The sequence below is a fragment of the Scophthalmus maximus genome, chromosome 12, assembly GCF_022379125.1.
Source record: "Scophthalmus maximus strain ysfricsl-2021 chromosome 12, ASM2237912v1, whole genome shotgun sequence".
In the NCBI taxonomy this organism is placed as follows: domain Eukaryota; kingdom Metazoa; phylum Chordata; class Actinopteri; order Pleuronectiformes; family Scophthalmidae; genus Scophthalmus; species Scophthalmus maximus.
In genome coordinates this window covers 18,649,973-18,672,044 of record NC_061526.1, presented here as the reverse complement: position 1 = coordinate 18,672,044, position 22,072 = coordinate 18,649,973, and the positions used below count along the sequence as shown (strand labels likewise).

Here is a 22,072-nt window from a genome sequence, read left to right as displayed (position 1 = left end):
TAAAAATGATCACAAGACTTGTTGTTGAGCTGCTGTAGGCCCTGACGATAACCAGTTCCATTTCACAGTGAAGTTATTTTACCGTTGCTTCACGTAGCTCGGTATTTGGAGAGCCACCTTAAACAAGGGAGACTCAAAATTGAGTGGAAGCCACAAGGGAAGAGTTATGACAATGCTTTAGTTCCTACATTAATCATACAACCTCTTTTTTTCCCATCCAATCTCCCAATTCCCTGGGCAATGTTTCCAATAGGCTTCACCATTTCACTCCTCCCCACTCACATTATTTCTGCTGTACCGTCCTACATAAGCTGTTTATTATGATTGGAGGCCTAAAGTGTGCTGTGTGTAAAATGAAGTGTTGCAATTCTTGATTCATTACTTGATTCAGTGGCACTGAATGCTTGGATGTTGCGGGGAGAGAGAGGGGGAAGTAGAGAGGGAACAGTCACAGGGAAGAGAGAGAGAGGCACAATGAAAAGCTAATATGAAAGAAGAGCTTGAAGGATGTCACCTTTGCTGGAAATCAAATCTTGCAGCAATTCAACGACCCTGCTGGCTATGCAATGAGGTCACAGCCATGCCTGTGTACGTGTGTGGATGCCTGCTTGAATGGTCTTGTTGGTTACAGTTGTTTGTTTGTTACAATATCTTCATCACAATACAATTGGCTGGTAATATTGGCCATGCTTATTTGACTCTCATTCAGATGAACACAAGCACTTCAGTTAGGAGTCTTTTGCAGCACCACAGCAAAATGCTGCCTTGAAGGTGACAAGACGGAAAAGTCATTTCTGTCTTTTGAACCAAAACACACACACACACACACACACACACACACACACACACATACACACAGAGCACAATACACTGGCGTGTTTTGTTTCAGTGTTTCTCATACTGCAGCAAAGCATCCATCATCCCAGCTTCAAGCAAACTATAACTCATAATTACTGTGTCGGGAGGAAAAAGGGATACTGGAAACCAGACCTGCAAAGGAAAGAGTGGAGGGAGGCAAAATAAAGAGGGAGAGAGACAGAGAGAAATAGAGCAGGTAAGGGAGAGCTGGGAGGAGAAGAGATACAGGGAAGGAAGAATGGATGGATGGAGAAAGAGAGGGAGGACGTGTTGGGACTTCAGATGGTGCCAGTCGGCAGGCGATGGAAGCGAGTGCTGATTTGTCTACACGGCCCAGCATTCCTGTCTGCCCGTGAGCGTGGGGAATAAGGGAGTTGGGTGAGGGAGAGAGAGAGGAAAGGAAAAGGAGAGGGAGCTAGAGGCTTTGAATTTGTTCTGTGAAAGCAGCTGTCAGACAGTGCCTAGCAACACCATTTATGAAGGCCTCTTAGCCGCATTTATTGTAATTACAGCAAAATATCTCTGCCTTTTTATTCCAAGTGAGCGTTTATGGCACAACAGGACCATAACTAGGGGGCAGTTTGAAGAATGATCGAGAGCATATCTTCTTTTTTTGGCACAACATATGCCATACGTGTGCTGCTTGTTAAATATACATTAAAGGGAAATATTAATGCTCTTCTCCACTCTTTTCACAAACACAGTTTTGAATTTTTAAGCTTAAAAAAAACTTTTTTTCAACATTATTGTGAAGAGGTCTTAAATTTTGGCTGAAATTTGCAGCCGTGGTCCTCAGCTTAACCTGAATTTATACTTTCTTTGGTTTTTAACAATGTATGATGTGTCACTAATAAATACTCATATTAATTAACGACTCATAATCATTTAATTAACATAATTTGTTGTAAAACGTACCCGTTACTTTGTTCGGACTTCATCCTTATTGAATCCAGAGCTCCATTAAGTTCACCCTGTTAATGGCCCTCTGCAGTCACTGCCCAGAGGCCCCGCCCATCCAGGAAGGTAGACGGTCTAACCCAATCAGAGCAAAGCGCTGACGGCAGGCCAGTGGGCTCCTCAACAGTCCTCCTAATGACATTAGAGCCCGTTGATCTGCACTGATGATAACACACTCCACCTATCTCAGCCTGCATCAGCACACACTGCACAAAGGCCCATGCCAAGCCAAGTGTGTGTGTTTGTGTGTGTGTGCAGTTTGTCAGTGTGCGCTTTGACCTTACCAAGGACTGTTGGAGTGGCGTACTCCCTCAAGGACTCTTTCATTCCTCACTCTTTGCAGCATAGTTACACCACGAGTGCTATTGTAACCAAAGACACAATACGGAGATTATTATTTCTGTAGCGAGAACATTCTGGAGGGACCTGGAACAGAGTGTGTGTGTTTAGAAAAATGAGTGTGTTTGAACCCATATTCTGCTAAGGAGGATTAGTAAGTCTCAGATGTGAAAGAGCAAAAGAGGAGGAGTGGCAAAAAATGAAAGAGATTGAGTGAGAAGAGGGGATGGGCAGATGTCAGCCGTTTCTCTAAAATCCAGAGGGGTTGTCCAGTTGGATTGCTGCCTGGACCCCTTCTTTGAATGTGCTTCTGACTCACTAGGAGAGTGAAAAGTAGAGACAGATAGATCGACAGCAGGGAAGTCATAAAATATGTGAAACAGAAAATGGGCTTTTGCTTGACACACTTACACTGGATCAGTGAGTCACTATTCTTGGCATTGATTCTGTCTTTTCAGGATTTATACTCTTTCTATATTTTGGCCCTTTTCTACTGCAAACTGCCGCTGTTGTTGTCTGATTGTGTGGACAAATTGTTTCTTCTGATACAAATGAAGTCACTTGCCACTTCATTTCATCCGGTGGTAAGGGGGGTGCAACACGGAAAATGCTAATACTAATGTTATTCCACCCACCGTCACACCTCGTTCTGCTCGGGAATCCGGACCAAAAAGTAACAGTCTCAACTAGTGCACCAACGAGGACATGATCCCTCAGGCTTTCCCACCTACAAAACATGGAAGTGGTGTTTGGCGGGGCGCCTGGCCAAACCAAAAACACTTTGATCTTTTTCTTACTGTAAAAAAAAAATTCAACCATACCTTAATCGCACTGCTAGTGCCATGCCAGGCTGTTGTAGGCAGAATTTAAAATGTAATGTTGGCAAGGAATCATCATTAACACAGCCATCTAAAGTAACCTGGGGCTTTCAACAGTCATGAATATCATCATTCTGTTTGGTGGATACATTCCTCCCATTTCAAAGCCACCTCGAGATATATACAGTCCAGTCATACTTAGCACATATACAGTAGTTAGAGCCTGTTCCTTAGTGAGCTCGTGGAAACTTCTGCACAGTGGTTTCAACTCATTTTTCTTGAAAATGCCAGGTGCACCTTTAAAATCTCAATTCTAGCTTTAATAATCAAAGTAATATATTATTTGCAGTGCGTTGATGCTTGTTAGCACTGGATTGATTGCTACATCTGCAGTACAAAATCTCTGAGTCTCTCAGTCAGTTTGATGTCATTCATATGATATGGACCCAGTCGACAGTACAATCCTGAGGCCTTCTTTGTAATATCAACAGCTCCGTGGTGGATTAGACCTCCTAACCCCGATCTAGACGGGGTATCTGGTGACAGTAATCCATGCTGCAAATCCACAACTTGATGTAAACACCGAGGACATCCCGCCTCCTCTCTCTATCCTCTCTGTCCCTCTTCTTTCTTTTCCGCTGCATCTTCCTGAGAGAGATGAGTGCCATCTGTTGTGTGTATCAGCAGGGGTTAGCTTAGCCTGATAGCTTTGTTAAACCTGGTTACTCCATCATGACTTAAGTTTCCGTTTGTTTGTTTGTTTGTTCACAGGTGTGTGTGTGTGTGTGTGTGTGTGTGTGTGTGTGTGTGTGTGTGTGTGTGTGTGTGTGTGTGTGTGTGGTTAATTTACTATGGCAAAGCTTTATTATAGTAATATAATTGAGCCTCAGTGATGACATTTTCCCCGAAAAGAGTTGTAGCTGCTTCCAAAAGTAATATTTAGAATTCTTGTTTAATAATGAAATCAACTGTTCTTCAAGACATGGATTCCTGAAGTCCTTTCTTTGCACTTTTGATCCTTGTTGACACGATTGTAATTATAATCTGACTGATTTTTGGGGCCCCACATCGATACAGATATTAGGGAGTAAAACATTTCAGCTGATAAATTCATTGAAAATAAGAAATGGAAATGTTTGTCAGGAGTTGTTCTGCCCTCTGTCCATGGCTAATTCTCTGACTCTTGCGGGCAGGCGAGGTGTCCTGCATAGTTAGATTTTTGCCAGTGTTGTGGTGGTGGCGGTGGGGGTGGGACCTAATGTAGAACACGCTGAGGTAAAATGCCAGTGTGTGTTTGTTTGTGTGTGTCTGTGCTGAGGGACATTCCTGCTCTGTATACATGCAGTGTTAGTGTGTATTTTATGCCGAAGTGTCAACCTGGAGTGTGTATTGCTGCGTTGTGGTTTGCATGGTTTGTGTGTGTGTGTGTGGATTGGCGCCTGCGCGCGTGTGCATGTGTGTGCTTGCGTTTGTGATTGTGATTATGCTGGCTGAGTGCAGGGACACTGTTTTCCTCCAGTCCCAGTGTGTGGCTGCGTTGCAGAGTGACGCTTATTCCTCTGATCAGTGCCAGAGCTCAGCAGGGGAGGAGGGTGGGTGGAGGTTTTGGGGAGGAAGAGGGGGGGATTCACCACTCCAGTCAGTACATCCACTGATCTGGGACACACACATCTCTGTCTGCTTGGTTTCTCTTTCTTCATCTGCCTCTCTTTCTCTCTCTTTCTCTGGCTCCTTCGCTCACTTTTGCTCTCTTTGGTGTCGCAGTCATAGTCCCACACTGAGTCTCCTGCTTATACATATACTTCTTTATCTACTACAGTGATGACTACAATTGCCACTACTGTTACTGCTCTTACTCATTCCCATACTGCCATGATAGTACAACACAGAATTTAGGATGCATGCATTTCTGGTTATTATAACCTAGTGAAGTGACAAACACGCTGGGTCACAAGAGATGCTGCCAAGCAGATTTCATAGTAGCAGTTCAGCAGTCTCATAAGAGCAGGTACATGGCCCAAAGTAGTGCTGATATCATATCCACCGGAAAGGTGCACACCCGTTATACACAGAATGAATGGGGGCAAAAGGACAACATCATTCAATGAGGCCAAAGCCTCAAAAATAACAAGAAAGGACTAAATGTCCCATTAAATAACACTCAAGCATTAAATAACTGTAATAATTGTAACATTTATGTTTCCTGTGTAAGCAGATGTTTTCATTCATAAAACAAAGAACCTTGAATGTGAATCTCAAGGGTTTATAATAACATGATAGATTATTGATTTGATGACAACTACGTCATTCCATACTCCACAGTTTGGGTAGACAAGAACGGCTTTAAGGGATCTCTGATGGTGTGTTTGCGCTATCAGATTACATACAAAGCCAGTGCAATATTTATGCATCACAAAATGTGGAAATTAAATTGGAAACATCCCTGGATACAAGTGTAGACTCTTGAATTGTACATATGGACTTTTCGTTTGGTCTGAGATCGCAGCTACAATCGATCTGTCCAACCAGCCATTATTTCCTCCGTCTCCCAATTCTGAGCAAATGGCCTGTGCGCTGAGTGCTCCTCCGTGTAGCTGGAGCACGACATGCTCTCAACATCTCCATTACTTCTCTGAAACTTCACTGACCTTTCTCCCTTTTCACTTTGCATGGCTGCGTCCTATCAACTTTGTTTCTCTCTACATGCTGTTGCTATGTCTTTTAAACCTCTTTCACTATTGTGCTTCTGTGCTGTGTTCAACTCGGTTTAGTTTTCATGCAGTTTTCTGTTTACGCACTAGCGACTGTCATTCATTCACCTCCTTTCCCTCCACTGTGACAGATTACCCTCGATAAGTGTGGAAAAGGCTGTATTCCTTCTTTATGAATATAAAGGATTATGCGTAATTAGTCTGCTTCTTACTCATTCATAATCTCCTAATCCCATTTGACTCATAGTGTTTTATGAATGCGACAGTTTTTTTGAATATTTTTTCACACAGTGAGAAGTTAAGCTATTTACCAAAGACTTTGACAGTTTCTTCACTTCCAAGTCATCCCTTCAACACTATAAATAGAGGGAGATTATTATGTTGAGGCTCGCTTTTTGTTGTCTACTCCAATTGTTGTGTCTGGCCTTGGCTCTCCATTACACACTCATAGCCGAAGCAAAATGACTCCTGACATATCCATAATAGCTTTGCCTAATACTGTTGTCCCCGAAATTAGCTTGGCTGCATCCAAATACTTTATCTGAGAAAGGGTAATTCAGAGCAGCTGATCTTTGACTTGACTCGTTTGCGTCTCGTCTCGGGTTTTGAGCAATATTTCTGACAGCCTGGCTAAATGCACGTGCGAGAGACAGAACGTAAAAAAACTGTCATCTGCTTTCTTCATGTGCCAGCACATGTCTGGTTTGCAGCCATGTTGGTGCCACTTCACCTGAGGGAGCTCAGACACATCGAGAGACACCTCCTCTAGTCACACATTCATAAATGTAAATGCAGTTTCACACTTTCAGCCTACTGGCTGTCTGCTGACAGCCTTTAAGGACAAAGAGAATCAAATGGGAGAACACAAACATCCCAATTATTTTCTAAACACCCAGCTAATACTCCGGTTTGATTCTCACAGATGGAAATAATGCAAACACAATGGGTTGTTTTGGCCCACAGTTCTAGCGACGACGCGATGGAAGTGTGTGTCGGGTAAAGGAGCGTGGCGCTAATCATGAATTCATTAGCACTCTGATGTCTATGGGTCTGTGAATGTGGGTCTGTGTATGTGTTTGATTAAAGTAAATCTGTCAGCAAAACCCAATTTAGCCAGCTGTACATTCACACCCACTATCTACACCGTTTGCTGCTTACTGTAGTCCACATTTTCACTAACATTCACTTGTCAACTTTTCATCTCAACTACTTAAATAAGAACAGATACATATTTTTCTAAGGCTGAGAAATGATTTAGTCTGCATTATTGGAAGCAGTTTTACTGTCACGCAGTCCTTTGCACTTGTTCTCAGACATCATCACTTTCTATTCTTGCCTCCACTCTCACCTCATTGTAATATGCATAGAGCAGCTGTTGATAAAGACATAAAGATAAACTGTGTTAGAAGAGTCAGTCCCTGTGTGCGTGTTTTTCTTAGTGTAAGTACAAATACAGGAAGCCCACTATATATGTAGGGTCTGCCTATCTTTGACACAACCCTGCAAAGATAGGTGTTCAAGGTTGTGTGTGTGTGTGTGTGTGAGCGCGTCTCATGTATAAATCCACAGAACCATAGCAAGCCTCAATTAATGGCGCTTCAGGATCAGCAGGCGAAGGCAAACAGCAACTAAACGAGCCCTCCCCCCCATCAGGGAGGATAATTGCATTTCAACAACAGATTCATGTGGTGGACAAGCTGCCATTGCAGGATACCTCTGATGAGGTTGTTTCTTTTTTTAGGGTTTCAGTGTTTCATGTTTGCAAAACTCCCATTTATTTCTCAAGGGAGACTTCTGAGAGCCTTTCCTTTCTTGCGTTTTCTGTGTTGTGTTTGGATGTCAGCAGTGTTTGAGCGTGGTTTAGCATTCATATTCATGGACAGGGTTGATGTGAAAGTGATATAATCGACATTGTGTGTCTTCCCTCTTCGTCTCCTTTCTTCTGACCTCCTTCCTCGCTGTCTCTTTTTTCCATGAATAATACCTGTTGGATAAAGTTTTCTGGGAGTTTCAGAGGAACACTTTGTTAAGGCCGTTCCTCCTGCTAGGTAAATGAGCTGGGAGCTCCAGTGCTGTTGCCAGTGTGAGATTAATATGCAGTTCTCGTTTTATTTTTATAGAAACATTATGGGCTCACTGCTGTCTCATTACTCCTCAAGTAAAAGCAGCAGCGGCTTCCACTAGTTATTTTCTCTAAATCTCCCTCTGTCTCACAGTCTCTCTTGCAATCTCTCTCTCTTTAGTGTCTGGACACAATAACAGAAACATTTTTCACTCTGAGTGTAGTTGTAGTTTTTTTTCTCAGACTGTCACATGTCTGTCCACAGCCTAGTTTCCCCCGTGCCTGTCTCGCCCTTTACCCTCCCACCGTATGCCTTTGTCTAAGGCAACGATTGCACTTCCACTCGTGCTTGCATAAACAACACACAGCTGAGCACATGTCACCTTTTCTATCTCTGAATCAGTTTTTATCCCCTCCCATCATCCTCTCTGGTCATCGTATCATGTGCTTAAAGGCTGTCTGCTCTGTTCTTTCAGGAGATGGAGGGGAGATTGGTAAGATTGCAGTGAGGTTACGTTTGACATCATCACAACTTGTGATTGCTTGGATATGAACCAGAGATGAAATCAGCAGCAGGATAATGTCAGGTTGTGCCACCCTTTACAGTGATCACTGTAAAAAAAACTTTCTTTTCTTTTGTTACATTATTTGTTTTTGATTAGTGGCAGTCTAAACAGCATCACACGGTTATATAAAACCGTCTATCTTGCTTATTAAACCTTACATTAAGTGTGCCAGACAAGCACCATTCACCTCTTTGACAAAAACACAGCGATTACAAAAAGGACAAATTGATATATTTAAGAATGAAAGTGTTTCCAGTATTTTAATATCACAATGGTGGTATTTCAGTTTCCGTATAATGTGGGTTGGCTACATCACAGTAATATTGCGGAAGATATAATTAGGATTAGTGTTGCAGGTCTGTGGAAAAATGATACCCGGATACTACCCAGGTGAACACAACTCTTCATAATACCCAGTTTGCCACTGGAGAGGCCTAATGAGCAGGCGACACACACAGGGGACCGCCATGTTTACAGGAAGTGCTGTCATTTCCTCTTGTACATCTACGCTTGTGTGTTTTCTATACTGTGCGCTATGTATAGATGTAACAGTTCTAATACATGCAACATTTCCATTAAAATAGTGTTTGCCTTATGTCTTGTGTGTGTGTGTGTGTTTGTGTGTGCGCGCACGCGTGCACGCCTGTCTGTTATGGTTGTACGTGTATTGTTGAGACTTTGCAAATGACCTCAGGACTGCAGGGAAATGTATTTCTGCAACCACTCGCACTTGCTCCCTAATTGTTCCTCTTCTCCTGCTTTGTGAGTGTGTCCGTGCGGGTGTCTTTAAAGGGAGAGAGGTCCTTTTCTCTCTGCTAGCAGTGTCAGCAGGTGAGCAGCCCTATTGGGAGGAAAGAGAGAAATCGCGAAAGCATGCAAATTGCCACTCCGAGGGGAGAATCAATTAGGTGCACAGTAGCTGGAGCAGAAAGGCAAGGAGGGGCAGAAAGGGGCAGGGGTCCATGCAGAGAGATGGTGCAGAGCCAGTCTGATCACCTCCTCTGAGAGGATGCATTAATGCTCCTCTCCTGTCACCTTCCTCAATCCATGAACTGATCCTACTGGTTGAGGCTTCACACTGTCTTTTAAATCTCCTCTGTGCTCTAGCCTCACTCCTTTTTGCTCTAGCCCATTTCTTCACCAATTATAGCTTGTGCTAGAGTATCAAGTGTGTGGCCATTTCACCCGTATTCCTCATTACTCTTTGTAATGAATCTCTGCTCTAATCTGTGCCAGATAGGATTAGAACAAAGATCACATATTATCTTTGTATGCCTGATGTACGTTCATCTATCGATGTGATCGTTGCATGAATATACAGTCATTTTTTTCTTCTTTTCTTCAGGTACATGATGATCTCCATCTCAAGAGAGGTTTGATCCTGATTGGCGACAGTACTGGTCTGTGCCTCCTTTCCTCTCCTCACCGCTCACACCGTCTGCACAGCCATGACATCCCTTACCAGGACATGGACCTGCTCTTTTGTATGCTGCTTCCTGTCTAGCCTGGCACTCTCTGGGACATCACAAACAGTGGTGCAAGCCCCACAGGCTCACAGTGCCAGCTCCCAGGTGATCACAGTGTCCCTTCAGGAGGAGGAGTATTCATCATTTCGTGCTGAGAACCCTGAGTGGACATTCAACCATCTGGCGGTGGACTATCGCAATGGCAATGTTTATTTGGGTGCCGTCAATCGCATATATAAACTGTCCCCGAGCTTGGAAGTCCAGGTGTCCCACGAGACTGGCCCAGATGAGGACAACCGCAAGTGCTACCCACCACGTATCGTCCAGCCATGCAGTGAGCCACTGACGCTCACCAACAATGTCAACAAAATGCTTCTGATGGACTATCGGGAGAACAGGCTGCTGGCATGTGGCAGCCTCTACCAGGGCATCTGCAAACTCCTCCGTCTTGATGACCTCTTTAAACTAGGAGAGCCCTTCCACAAGAAGGAGCACTACCTCTCTGGTGTCAATGAGAGTGGCTCAGTGTTTGGGGTCATTGTTTCATACGACAATGCCTCTCCGGACATGCTGTTTGTGGCCACAGCAGTGGATGGTAAGCCAGAGTACTTCCCCACCATCTCTAGCCGCAAGTTGGCCAGAAACTCAGAGGAGGACGGCATGTTTGCATATGTTTTCCATGATGAGTTTGTGGCCTCTATGATTAAGATCCCTTCAGACACCTTCACTGTCATCCCAGACTTTGACATATACTACATTTATGGCTTTGCCAGTGGGAACTTTGTCTACTTTCTGACTTTACAGCCTGAAATGGGGGGTGGTCCGACTACCGGATCCTCCTCTGCTGGTCGGGAACAGGTCTACACTTCCAAGATCGTCCGCCTTTGTAAGGCAGACACCGCCTTCAACTCCTATGTGGAGGTGCCTATTGGCTGCATTAGCGGCAACGTGGAGTACCGATTACTCGAGGCAGCCTACCTGTCCAAAGCTGGTGCTATTCTGGCACGCTCACTAGATGTGGCACCAGATGACGACGTACTGTTTGCCGTCTTCTCAAAAGGCCAGAAGAGACGTCCACGTCAGGCCTCCCAGGACTCTGCGCTGTGTGTTTTCTCCCTGCGGAAGATCAACGAGAAAATCAAGGACAGGCTGCAGTCCTGCTACAAGGGCGAGGGCACGCTGGACCTGGCTTGGCTCAAAGTCAAAGATATCCCCTGCAGCAGTGCGGTGAGTACCACTATAATGCACACTGACTTTTTGTGAGGGTTTTAGGTACACTAATTCGGAAAGTACAAAAACGAATTACAGAAGTTGAAGAAAAGCAAAGACTCTAGATGTTGCAGTGTAGAACATTTATTATTTGCATCTAATCTTATTTTTTTCAGTCATACTGCGCAAATTCACACATTATGTCCTATAACACCCAGAACAGCAGGTGTTGAGCATTTCTGCTTAAAGTAGAACTGGACAAACACACTCATTAAAGAAAGGTTTAATTCTAACAGTGTATTTTATCGTTTCAATAATTTCTAATTGAAGGACACTTCACGTGAGGATCTCTGGGGAAGATCGGTAGTGAAGGCTCTGCCCCATGTTAATATAATGAGCATGGGCGCACTGCGGGAGGCCTTCATGAACACTGTTCTTGGGTGGGTTCACGCTCCATCCCATAACGATGAGGTGTTAACATCCACTGCCTCTTTCAATCCACTCACCCTTTAAACAATGCAACCGAAATGCTCAGCCAAATTAACATAATTCTATTCTCCGTAACAGCATTACAAATTCAGTGATTCAGTTCATTTGATTTCTCACTTTATAGACATAAAAAAACAAGGTTAAATCGGGTGGTAAATGTTTACACCACCTCCACGAGGAGCAGTAGCTGTTTCATGCATTTATCTCTGTCTCGTATAATGTCATTAATAGAAGACAACATCAAGAAATAGAATCATACCTTGATCAGAGTGAATTGGCAGTTATCATGTTCCTTCACATGGCAAGCATGGATAAATAAACCATGTCCTCACTTGCTCTTTCAAAGAGGTGTAGATGGATAAAACAAATCCTCACTGAAGGGGTGATGGTTTTGGTATATTGATTATGATATAATTGTACAGTATTTCTGTACTAAAGACTTAAATATTTATCATTCAACCTCCATAAGACTTGTCGTATTGGACAGCTGAATGATTAACTTACACAGGCAAGTAATCTGTATCATTCACATCTGTATTATACAGCTACAAATGCTTGTAACAAGATGTTGGTCATGGTTATATTTCAGAAACATAAATTTGATCCTCACTGCCTAGTCCATATTTTCTGACCCCAGCAGTGCACTCTCCAGACATTGTGAAATTGACGCTCTGCTGTGTTTGGGGCTGGAATCGCCGTGTTTATCTATTAATCCATTCTCTGGCGTGGTGCACGTGCCGGGGCGCCTTTGTCTGCTGCTTGAGGGCCTGATAAATCATGCCTGGGGTGGAACTGTCAGCGGGGAGAGGAAGTGTGAGGGAGCACACCGGGGTTAGTGCTGAGGAATGATGCCATTTCAGCGTGAGCCACAGTATCACCACCACCACTGCATAAATTAGACCCTGCTGAACAAGTGACGGTGGACTCAGCAGGAGATAGATTTCTGACCCACATACACACACGTCATTGCACTTGTAAGTGTGCCTTTTCGCCGGGGATGGTGGAGGCAGAAAGTAGAATAATGGCAATAAATAAACTTGTCATATGAGTGCATATTAAATTATTTACTAAAACTACAGGCTGCTTTGGAGTGGAGATGATACTTAAGCCATAAAAACATGGACACATACCACCGTCATAAATTCAAAGTTGAAAGCCTATTGCTTGAGCATTAGTAAATTAATGAGCGTAAATCCAAGCCATATATATATCCTGTAATTTTTTTCACAATTTGAACATGTTAAATGTTAAGAAAAAAAGTGATGTGGGGAGACAAAACAGCGTGTGTCTGTCGGATGGTTCTCTTTCTAATATCCCATGTTTGAGGTGTCTGATAAATTCCTTTTCTATTTTAAATGATGCATGACTGGGGGTCTCCGAAATCAACAGAAATACAGTTTAAACCCATCGCTCTCATCTTCTCCACGCTGCGCTTCCCTTGGATGTACAGTAGAGAGCCGGCAGACAGATAATCGTGAACATACCAAACAAGTTACTCGGGGAGTTGTGGAAGGCAGACTGCTTTTAGGATGCTGTACTCACAAGAGACAGTAATTGTGGAGTCACAAAATCACATAAATATAAAATAAGGATCTTAGACTCCATCTCACTGCTCCGAGATGTCGCTTACACAAGCTCACAGTCTCATTTTTCCTGAGGAAAAATGTTAAAGACCTAATACAGATTTGTTGTTTTTGGATAAATCCAAGTGAAATCCAGTCTGAAGACTGATTCAAAAGTTCCTGTGTAAAACTATACTGTGTGATAAACGTTTATATACTGTAGGTAAAACATGCTGACAGGTGACTTTTCAGATACAATAATTATGTTTTATTCATCTTCAATGTAACATTGATCATGAACTGTTCAAAAGCAAATATAAAAATAGCATGTCCAGTGTAAAGTACTATTATACATCTTCCTTTTCCTTAAATTTTAGTAAAAACAATGATATGAAAATAACAGATCATTAAATTTTCTAAATGGCGAGTTGCATGTTGGCTGTTACTGTAGCTGAGACTTAGATGAGAGGGAGTCTTGTATTAGGGGAATGCCGCTTTATCTTGCCCTCTCTCTCGCTCTCTGTCTTCCCGGTTTCTCCCTTTTTCTTACACTTCCTTTTTTTTCTGACTATTTCAAATGCTGTCGTATTTCGAACATGATGTGTTTTTCCTCCAATTAAGAAGAGGATGAACAGCTTCTAGGCTCATTAGAGTAGCCTGGCTGTATGGGCACACACCACACACACCACACACCACACACACCACACACACACCACACACACACGTTTGATGTGGAAGAAATGCGTTCAGACTCAATGATGATGCCACATGTTGTACAGACGTTTTCTCTACGAGAAACGATGCATGGCTGCCCTGACCGCAATACAATCTCACCATTATTGGTGCCACTCGTTTGTATTTTAACAATGTTGGATTCAATTTTAATTTTAATCAACATTCAAACATTCATGTGGTTCCATACAATTTTTCCCTCGGCATACAGTTTTGGATATCATGAAATTAATCTCTTTTTTAAAATAATTTGTGATACAAATTGTGTCCCATATGGTCTATTAAACTACAACTTGAAAACACTGCATTTACTTTCAAATCCTAATAATTTAATTCTTTAAAATTTAAATTTAAATCTCAGTAACAATTTTTCTAGAATGAGAAATAACCAAATCTCATCACAGTTTAAATATGTGCAAGGACACGGCTACATTTGCAGGCCACAGGCCTGGGTAGCAGCGGTCACACTTAATCCCGACACTTGTGACCTTTGTTGCTTTACACCATCTTTAAGAGGCTTTCAGTCGGAGTGGGAGAGATGGAAAGAGGGAGAAGTTGAGATGAAAAAAAGGGAACAAACAGAGTGGCATGATGGGTAAGAGAGCAGTGGAGAGGATAGATGGGGTGTGAGAGAGTACGAAGGGGGATTCTTCCCCCGAATGGCCATGCTTGGCTGAGCCACATAATGCGTGCTCAACAGTATAAGTCTGCAAAGGGCCTGCATCCATAGATCATTGTGAAGTGGCTTGTGACCTATAAAAAAAAAAAAAGCGCTGCCTTTTCCCTCCGCGTTCCCTGTGTCAGCAGAAAAAAACACAACAACAAAACAGCAGGAACGCAATAAATTCACTCTATGCTCTCTTCTCTCTCATCCTTGATTCATTGCACTCTGCCTATGCTGCTCTTTTTCTTTTGCCTGTCCTTCTCTTCATTTCTTAAAAAATTGTCCACCCCTTCCTATCATTCCATTGTTCCCCCCCTCGATGTGACTGTCCTTCCCTCCCCTTTATTTCCCCTCACAATGCTCTCCATGAGCACAGTACACCCCCCCCCCCAAACACTGTGCAAAATTACAAGGTTGCTTGTAAGTCCTTGATAGGCCACGACCATCCACTCATTCTTTCTGCTAATGATCATTAATTACATGTCATTAACTAACATGCCACGGGCTATTCTTCCACATTTGTCATGTGCTAACAACTTCTCATTCTGAATTCACTCCAATTAATTAGATTATTCTACTCCACTGCTGCCGTTTCTTGTACTCTTCTTCTTGATCTCTTGATCATAGATCCCCCCCCCCCACGCCAACACATACACACTCCTCCATCCCTTGTTTCATCCCCTCACTTAAAAGGAACTCTTGCAGTATGACGTCCTCTGTCGTCCCCCTATATGCTCATTTTTCATATCATTGACTCTTTCCTTCTCTTCTCTTTTGTTCTGCGTTTGACCAATCAATGAACAGCGTTGTCTCCTGTACTGACCATCTCCAGCCCTCCTCCTCCTCCTCCTGATTGCCGAACGTAATCAGTGGCTGGTTGCTGCTGCTGATGAGTCAGTCTAGGCCACATCCTCAGGAAGCGAAAAGGCTTGTGGATTCATTAAGAACATCCAGACTGCCCCCCCCCCCTTCCCTTCCCTCCCTCACTCCCTATTCATCCCACTCCATCCACATATCCGCCATCCAGCCTGCTTGCCGACTCACTAATTAAATCTCCATACATGATACCACTTGCTAAAGGTCAGAATCCATCACAATATCATTATTCTGTGATTAAACATGTCTCCCACTTCCTTCACCATTCTCTGCTGGCTGGCCTGCGCCTGAAAACACTGACTAAATTCGCTGCTTTCATTTCGTTCCCCTGTTGATTTTTGTCTTGTCACTGTGTTGCAAGTATGATTTATTGGCTACACCAAGCTACATCCAATATGTTGTGTTGTTATGTTTCTGAAGTTTGTCATAGTCATACATTTTACGTCTCCCGGTGCCATTCTAGTGGCGGAATTACCAGGCGTTCGTTGCCATGTCTATAATATTAAACACCCGCGGTTAAGCTAATGGAACGGTCATTGTTTGGGTTGGTTTAGGCACAGAAATTAAGGGGAAAATAATGATGTGGGTTTACAAAAGTACTTCCTTAAGGTTAGAGAACGGTCATTGTCATGGCTACAATAATAAACACGTGGCCAAGATTGTGGAGCAATCATGGATAAAAAAACAACAACTGACTATTACTTTCACACGGGAAACTGGACTCCAGATTTAAAGATCCTGTTTTCTTCACCCAGTTAAAGGACTATTCTGACCTTTTGCATACACAAACATTTCAACAAAATAAGATTTAATCCATTACAAGGTAAACACCGTCATTCAAGATCTAATGAAATTGAAAGAGCAGACATATCTTAATGCAGAAAATGTTCCCTGAGTGACATTATTTATAATTATTACAGATGCACAAATCTGTCCTCTGGCAGATGAGTCTCCTGTCAATACAATGAAATGTAATTCAGCTCCACCACGCCGACTGCAGCCTGAAATATAAGCACCCAGTTGAATCAACACCTCTGACACGGCATCAACAAAATGAAAACGAGAGTTGTTGCAATAGCTGAAGCTAATTATACCTAATAAACTGTCAGCTGTGTAGTTGGTAATACAAACAGGTTTATTTTTCTCAGTTGATTTTTTTCCATCAATTGAATAAAAACATTTTTATGTGAAAAATTAGATGGTAATGCCGAGTAATCTTTCCAGAATGAAGTAATGAGATATGCTGCCAGAACACAGTGAAGTGGAAAATATGGGTTAGCAAGTCATCTGACACATCTTTTACTCTCTGTGATATTGTTTTCATTTCCTAGTTTGACTTGTGAATTCAATATTTTCTCATTCCTCTGCTATTTTATGCTCCACTCCTGCCTCTGATATTCTCTACCTTCTCTCTCCCGGCTCTGCTTTAATGATGTTTCAGTTTCACTCGTCGTCACGGTGTATTGTAAGTTCCTGATTAGATTTTATTTCCCCTGAACCAATGTTTCTTCTCTGTTGTAGCTGCTGAGGTCAAAACGTACCAACGGAAAAGCCAAATAGATCCACTTTGCTTTAATGTACACCCTTATATGCGTGTGTACAGTCTAGTATAAAGAATGCTGTACTTTCAAGCTTTGTTTAATATGAGTGTGCACTAACTATAGTCATGCATCCTGTGTATGCCCTGATATTCCAAAGTTGATGCCACATTTAGCCTGAGATACCCTCACTGCCTGGCATTGAACCAGCCCTGTGTATCTGTCAAAACACATGTATATTTTTTTTCTTCAGTCCTAATCATTGTGACTGTTTTGTGAGAACAGAGAAGTTTAATGTACTCGATGACAGCACTTGTACTCCTTTTCGAGTCTCTTGCATTGAAACTAAATTTTGAACACGATTCAATCAGAGTGCTGAGAAGGAACTCTCTGTTTTGGAATACCCCTGCGGATGCGTTAACAAAATGGCCAAGAGCACTGAACTGAAGTCATCACAAAGGGATTCACAGTGACTCCTGTTCTCACCAAGACACTGAACTTCACAATTGAGCTTCAGAAAAAACCTTTCACAACATATCTCTGTCTCAATATCTCTGTTGTTGAATGTGCTGTGTATCCATGTGTCTGTCTCTCCTAAAATGTAATTGTGTGTTTGTAAGAATATTTGACCAGCCAGGCTTTGATGCTGGGGCTTCTCCCCTCCTTTGGCATTCTGTTTCCATCTTGCTTATTCTGTTTCTGCCTGAAACGGGAATCTAAAAGAAGAAAAGCCCCCAGATGGCTCAATCGGGCATGAGGTTAGACATTTTCCAAAATAAACCGTTATTGGGGTGGTAGGAAGGAAATAGTAAAATCATCTATAGAGACAGGACAAAATAACTAGACGGTTGTGATGAGATGCTGTAAGAACTGAATAACAAAAGAAGAAACAACATAGAGTGCAACAGGGCTGGAAGATAATTTATTTGTGAATTGTGAGTGGAATTGTGCCTTCCATATTTCTGTTTCACAGCAGAAACACACCACAGATGCACGCACGCAAGCACGCACGCATACACCCACACACACTCATACAGAGTTGCCGACTTGCAGAATCAAAGGTTCAGCTTTCCACCAGTGTAAGCCGATCACAGACATAGAGAAGTCATTTTCGGTTAAACTAACTGACCTAACAGGGCTTTTACAAAAATTGTTACTAGAAAACCTGTTGAGTAAATAACAAGTGGAATCTAAAAATAAATTGAAATACGCTTATGAGAGTTGAGTTCTTATGAGTCAAACTTAAGTCAGTCTGTTTAAATTTCCATCCGTTGGGTGTGCAGTTCATACACCTCTTACTATACCAGTCAATGCTGTTGTTGACTGACAGCTTATATAATATAACCTAAAGCTTATATAGATCGAAAAACAATTCAGTGTGAATGACAGAAGTCAGAAAATACATCATATAGTGTAGTAATGCATTAACTTAAGCAACCATTAACATTAGTGACATGATCTACAGCTTATATAGATTTACCAATCATGTGTCATCACATGGCATTATGACGTCATGATGTTGCCCTATGAAATGACATTATAACAATATAAAAAAAAGTTGCCTGATTGTGGTATATACAGCAGGCACACATCACCTCTCCGATGCTTTTCATTTGATAATTGTTACTGGGAAGAGACAAACTGTAAAAAGAATTTTTCAGTTTATTGTGATGTATTTGTAAAGTGAAAATATTTTGTCAAATATTGAAAATTCAGTATAAAGCAAAGGACTCCAGTTTACATACAGTACTTTAGATGCCTTCAATTTATTCCGAGCTACACATTTCCCTGCATATCATAATATATAGCTATAGTAATCAATACCGTGTTAGCAGATGCTTTACTTCAGAGTGACTCACTGTTTCGGCAGGTGTCACGTGTTTTAATATAGTGAAATTGAATGTTGACATTATATCTTAGAATGAACGCTGCAATCCCACTTAGTCATGACATAATTCTCGAGGGGCTGCCAATCATCCTGGCAGGTCAGTCTTTAGCACAGTTGAGCTAGAGGAAAATACTGAGGGCCTAAGTGGCTAATTATACAAAGAGCAACCACTAGCACACATTTTTTGTTCATTTCACTCCTCCAGTGTTTCTTTGTAATGGAATTTGCCATGTAACCATCAATATTTCTAGAGGGAAACAAGCTGAGACTTTAAAAAAGAGAGACCTTTTTTTAATAAGTACAGAATCAGCATAGAAAAATGGATTTTCGAAGAATGTCATTGAAACTGGCAGATGCAGTATAATAACCGCAATAAAGGGGAATAGCTAGAAATGCAAGGAAATTGACTCTTTGGAGCCTCCCACGATTGAGCAGCGACATGAAGCGAAGTGTCTCAGAGGTTTAATGTGTATCATTAACTTTGTGAACTTGTAGCCAACGGTACGGGCCGTCACAACAGTGCAAGCCCAGATTAGGCCATACATCAGAGAGCGTTGGAGAGCAGATCTCTTTCACTCCCCACTAATCGCATTGAGCAACTCTCTCTCTTACACGAGCGCCCACTGCCTCCCCCCCCTCCCCCCCCTCTCTCTCTCTTTCTCTCTCCACTCTGTATCTGCTGATCCCTCTGCACAGTCCAGAAGAGAGCTCTCTTTGTGCTGGTGCTGGCAGGAAGACAGGAGCAGAGAGATGGATACGGCTGAGAGTGACCTGATTCTGCCTCACTGCCTGGCCTCTGTCCAAATACGGAGACTCTGCTTTCCTGTCCCTCTGTCTGTCGGGAGTAGCCCCTCTGCCGTTTTCCTCTATTGCTACGCTGTGGGACATAAACACCTTCCAGACATGAGCAACAGCCTGAGCATGAAACTTCAAATCACCTGCAAGGGGAGGTCCGACAACCACATAGAGCTGCAGAACCTTTTTTTTGTTTTTTGGAGACCAGACGTACTAGTCTGGTCTTCCTCCAGGTGAAAGATCTTGTAGTGTGTGACCCCTTGTCACCAGTCAGTCAGTCATGTTCCAGCAGCTACTACTTGCTTGAATACTTGTTGAAAGAGTAGTCGACCAGAATGGGGTTCATGCATTGATTGACAGCCTCCCGCCCCTGACTATAGTCTTGTCTGATTGGAAGGACGAGGCTCACTCAAAATCTTTAGAAGAGAATATGTCCGCCTTGCTGCCAGTCTGTTCAATGAGTGTGGCTCACAGAAGCCTTTGAGAGCGCCTCTCCACATTAAGATTGAGCATATTTCAGCTTAAAAAAAAAGATTAGACAGATGTTGAATACTGTTTCTTTAATCTATGTGAGTAATTGGAACCACTTGTAATATTAGACCATTTTGAGTCCTGAGATAATTCATAATTTTTGTCTATGGAGACGTTATTAAACTCAAATATGTGCATCTCAGAAGGGAGATTTATCTGAAAGACAGAGAAAAAGAACCTCTTCAATGTCGACAGCAAAAGTCAGTCAATGCTTGGCCATTAAGACACAAATAGTTGAAAGAGGAAGCAGTAAAAAAAACTGTTACCCTCTGCGTTTGAAAACACATTCAGGTGACGGGTTAATGAGACAAAGGGCTAGAAAACATGATGAAAGCAGTGACAGCGTTGTCTTATTGACAGGCGATGTCAAATACGACGCTGATATTATTTGGTATTCTGACTGAAGACGTCTTTGGCACCACAAGTACAAATGTCATGTTTAGGTGGTGGTGTAATGAAAATGTGTCTTCTTGCCGAAAGGCCTGACGGATAGAAAGTATATTTCATTAGATTGCAGAATGCGGGACAGAGATAGTGGCTGTGATTGGAAACCCGCAGGAGAAAAAAACCCCAGCATGTGTCAGAGAAAAAGATTCTCGTCCTTCTCTACACATCCTTGTGTTGACAGCAACTAACATAATGTGATTTTAAATTTTTTCTTTAATAACAGACCCCATTTTTACTCTTTCGGAAAAGTAATCAATCTTTGGAGGAGTGGCATCACCTTTATTATCTTTTGAGGAAGCATTCAATCATGGTAGAGAATACTACAAACTACTCCCGTGCTTCTGATAGACCCTGTTAACCTTTTGACCCTTGGACAATGAAGCTCCTCTATAACTGGTGGCAACACAGAGAGGCTCTTTGTCTCTGTCACAAAAACAAGGTATATGCAGAAAAAAGCTTTTTTTTCCTGAAACATACAGTAAGGGGACAGCAGTGGAGATCAGTGGTGTTTTGGGGAATTGTCTTGATTATGAATTGTTGTCTGACAGAGGAGAGGGAGCTAAGCATGAAGAGTAACACTGCAAACCAGAGTGATATATCACTGTGATGTTACCGAGTGACCCTGGTTCTCATCAGAGTACCGTCAGTCTAACAGCGAGCCACCACGCGACTTAGGAAAGGAGCGAGAGAGCGTTTTTGACAGCAGCTCGTTCTGAAAAGGTTAAGGAATGCATGGAGAAACCAGAGGACAACATGTCCACTTCAATATGTTTTTGTTGTTGTTGTTGTGCACCAATATTCACCTGTGTTTACCGTCTTTGGCACCCCAACCTCACGTCACTATCGAACATCTCTCCCTAGTCCATATGTTGCTGTTCCTTTTCATCCACATCTCAACCCTCAGACCATATGACATGGTCAAATTCATGTCATCTCTATCGATCATTCATACCACTTCATATAACCCCATGTTATTGCCCAGAGCACATTGTGGCCTCGACCGGCCACGTTCCATTTGTCTAATGAAAGCAGACCCCATATTTCCTCTGTGGCTCGGTCTGAGGCTTCTGATGATGATGGCCTTTAGTGAAAGGTTGTGAGGAGACACTTGGTGCTTGCAAGATTGATTGAGTCCAGGGGGTACACTTCCCGGAAGAGAGATGGAAAATAAGACATTTACTAAAAGACCCTCCGCCACAACTGACAGCTCATACTGCGAAGCTACTGCATGTAAAAATCTGGAAAAATGTTAGATTTTTTAGGGGTTTTAAGCCAAATAAAAACCATGATCTTATGAATTTGTGCTCGAATTTTCCTCTCATTTGATTGTAGTTGTAACAATCTGGTCGGTGTGTGTCACCAACACAATTTCTTTCAATGACAAATAAAGTGTTTAATTTCTTTTTCTTTTTGTTAATTTTTTAATTAATTTGAGCTAATCTCGTGTTCTGTTAGCTGTTGAACTTGTGCAGTCGTTTGCTATCAGACCAGTACTGTTTATAATTTATTACAAAAAGTCTTTATTTAAAATAGATTTCAAATCAATACATAATTAAATGCCTTT

The 22,072-nt window shown here is 42.3% G+C and overlaps 1 protein-coding gene across 2 annotated transcripts in view; it reads left to right on the top strand.

Moving 5' to 3' along the window:
* Positions 1-22,072, top strand: part of plxna4 (plexin A4) — a 202,164-nt gene that overhangs the window by 13,475 nt on the left and 166,617 nt on the right. For both annotated transcript variants that reach the window (XM_047336137.1, XM_035621547.2), the window contains exon 2: positions 9,657-11,004. In XM_047336137.1, coding sequence (XP_047192093.1) covers positions 9,760-11,004 — 1,245 coding nt within the window. In that variant the 5' untranslated portion in view covers positions 9,657-9,759. The remainder of the gene's footprint in view (positions 1-9,656; positions 11,005-22,072) is intronic.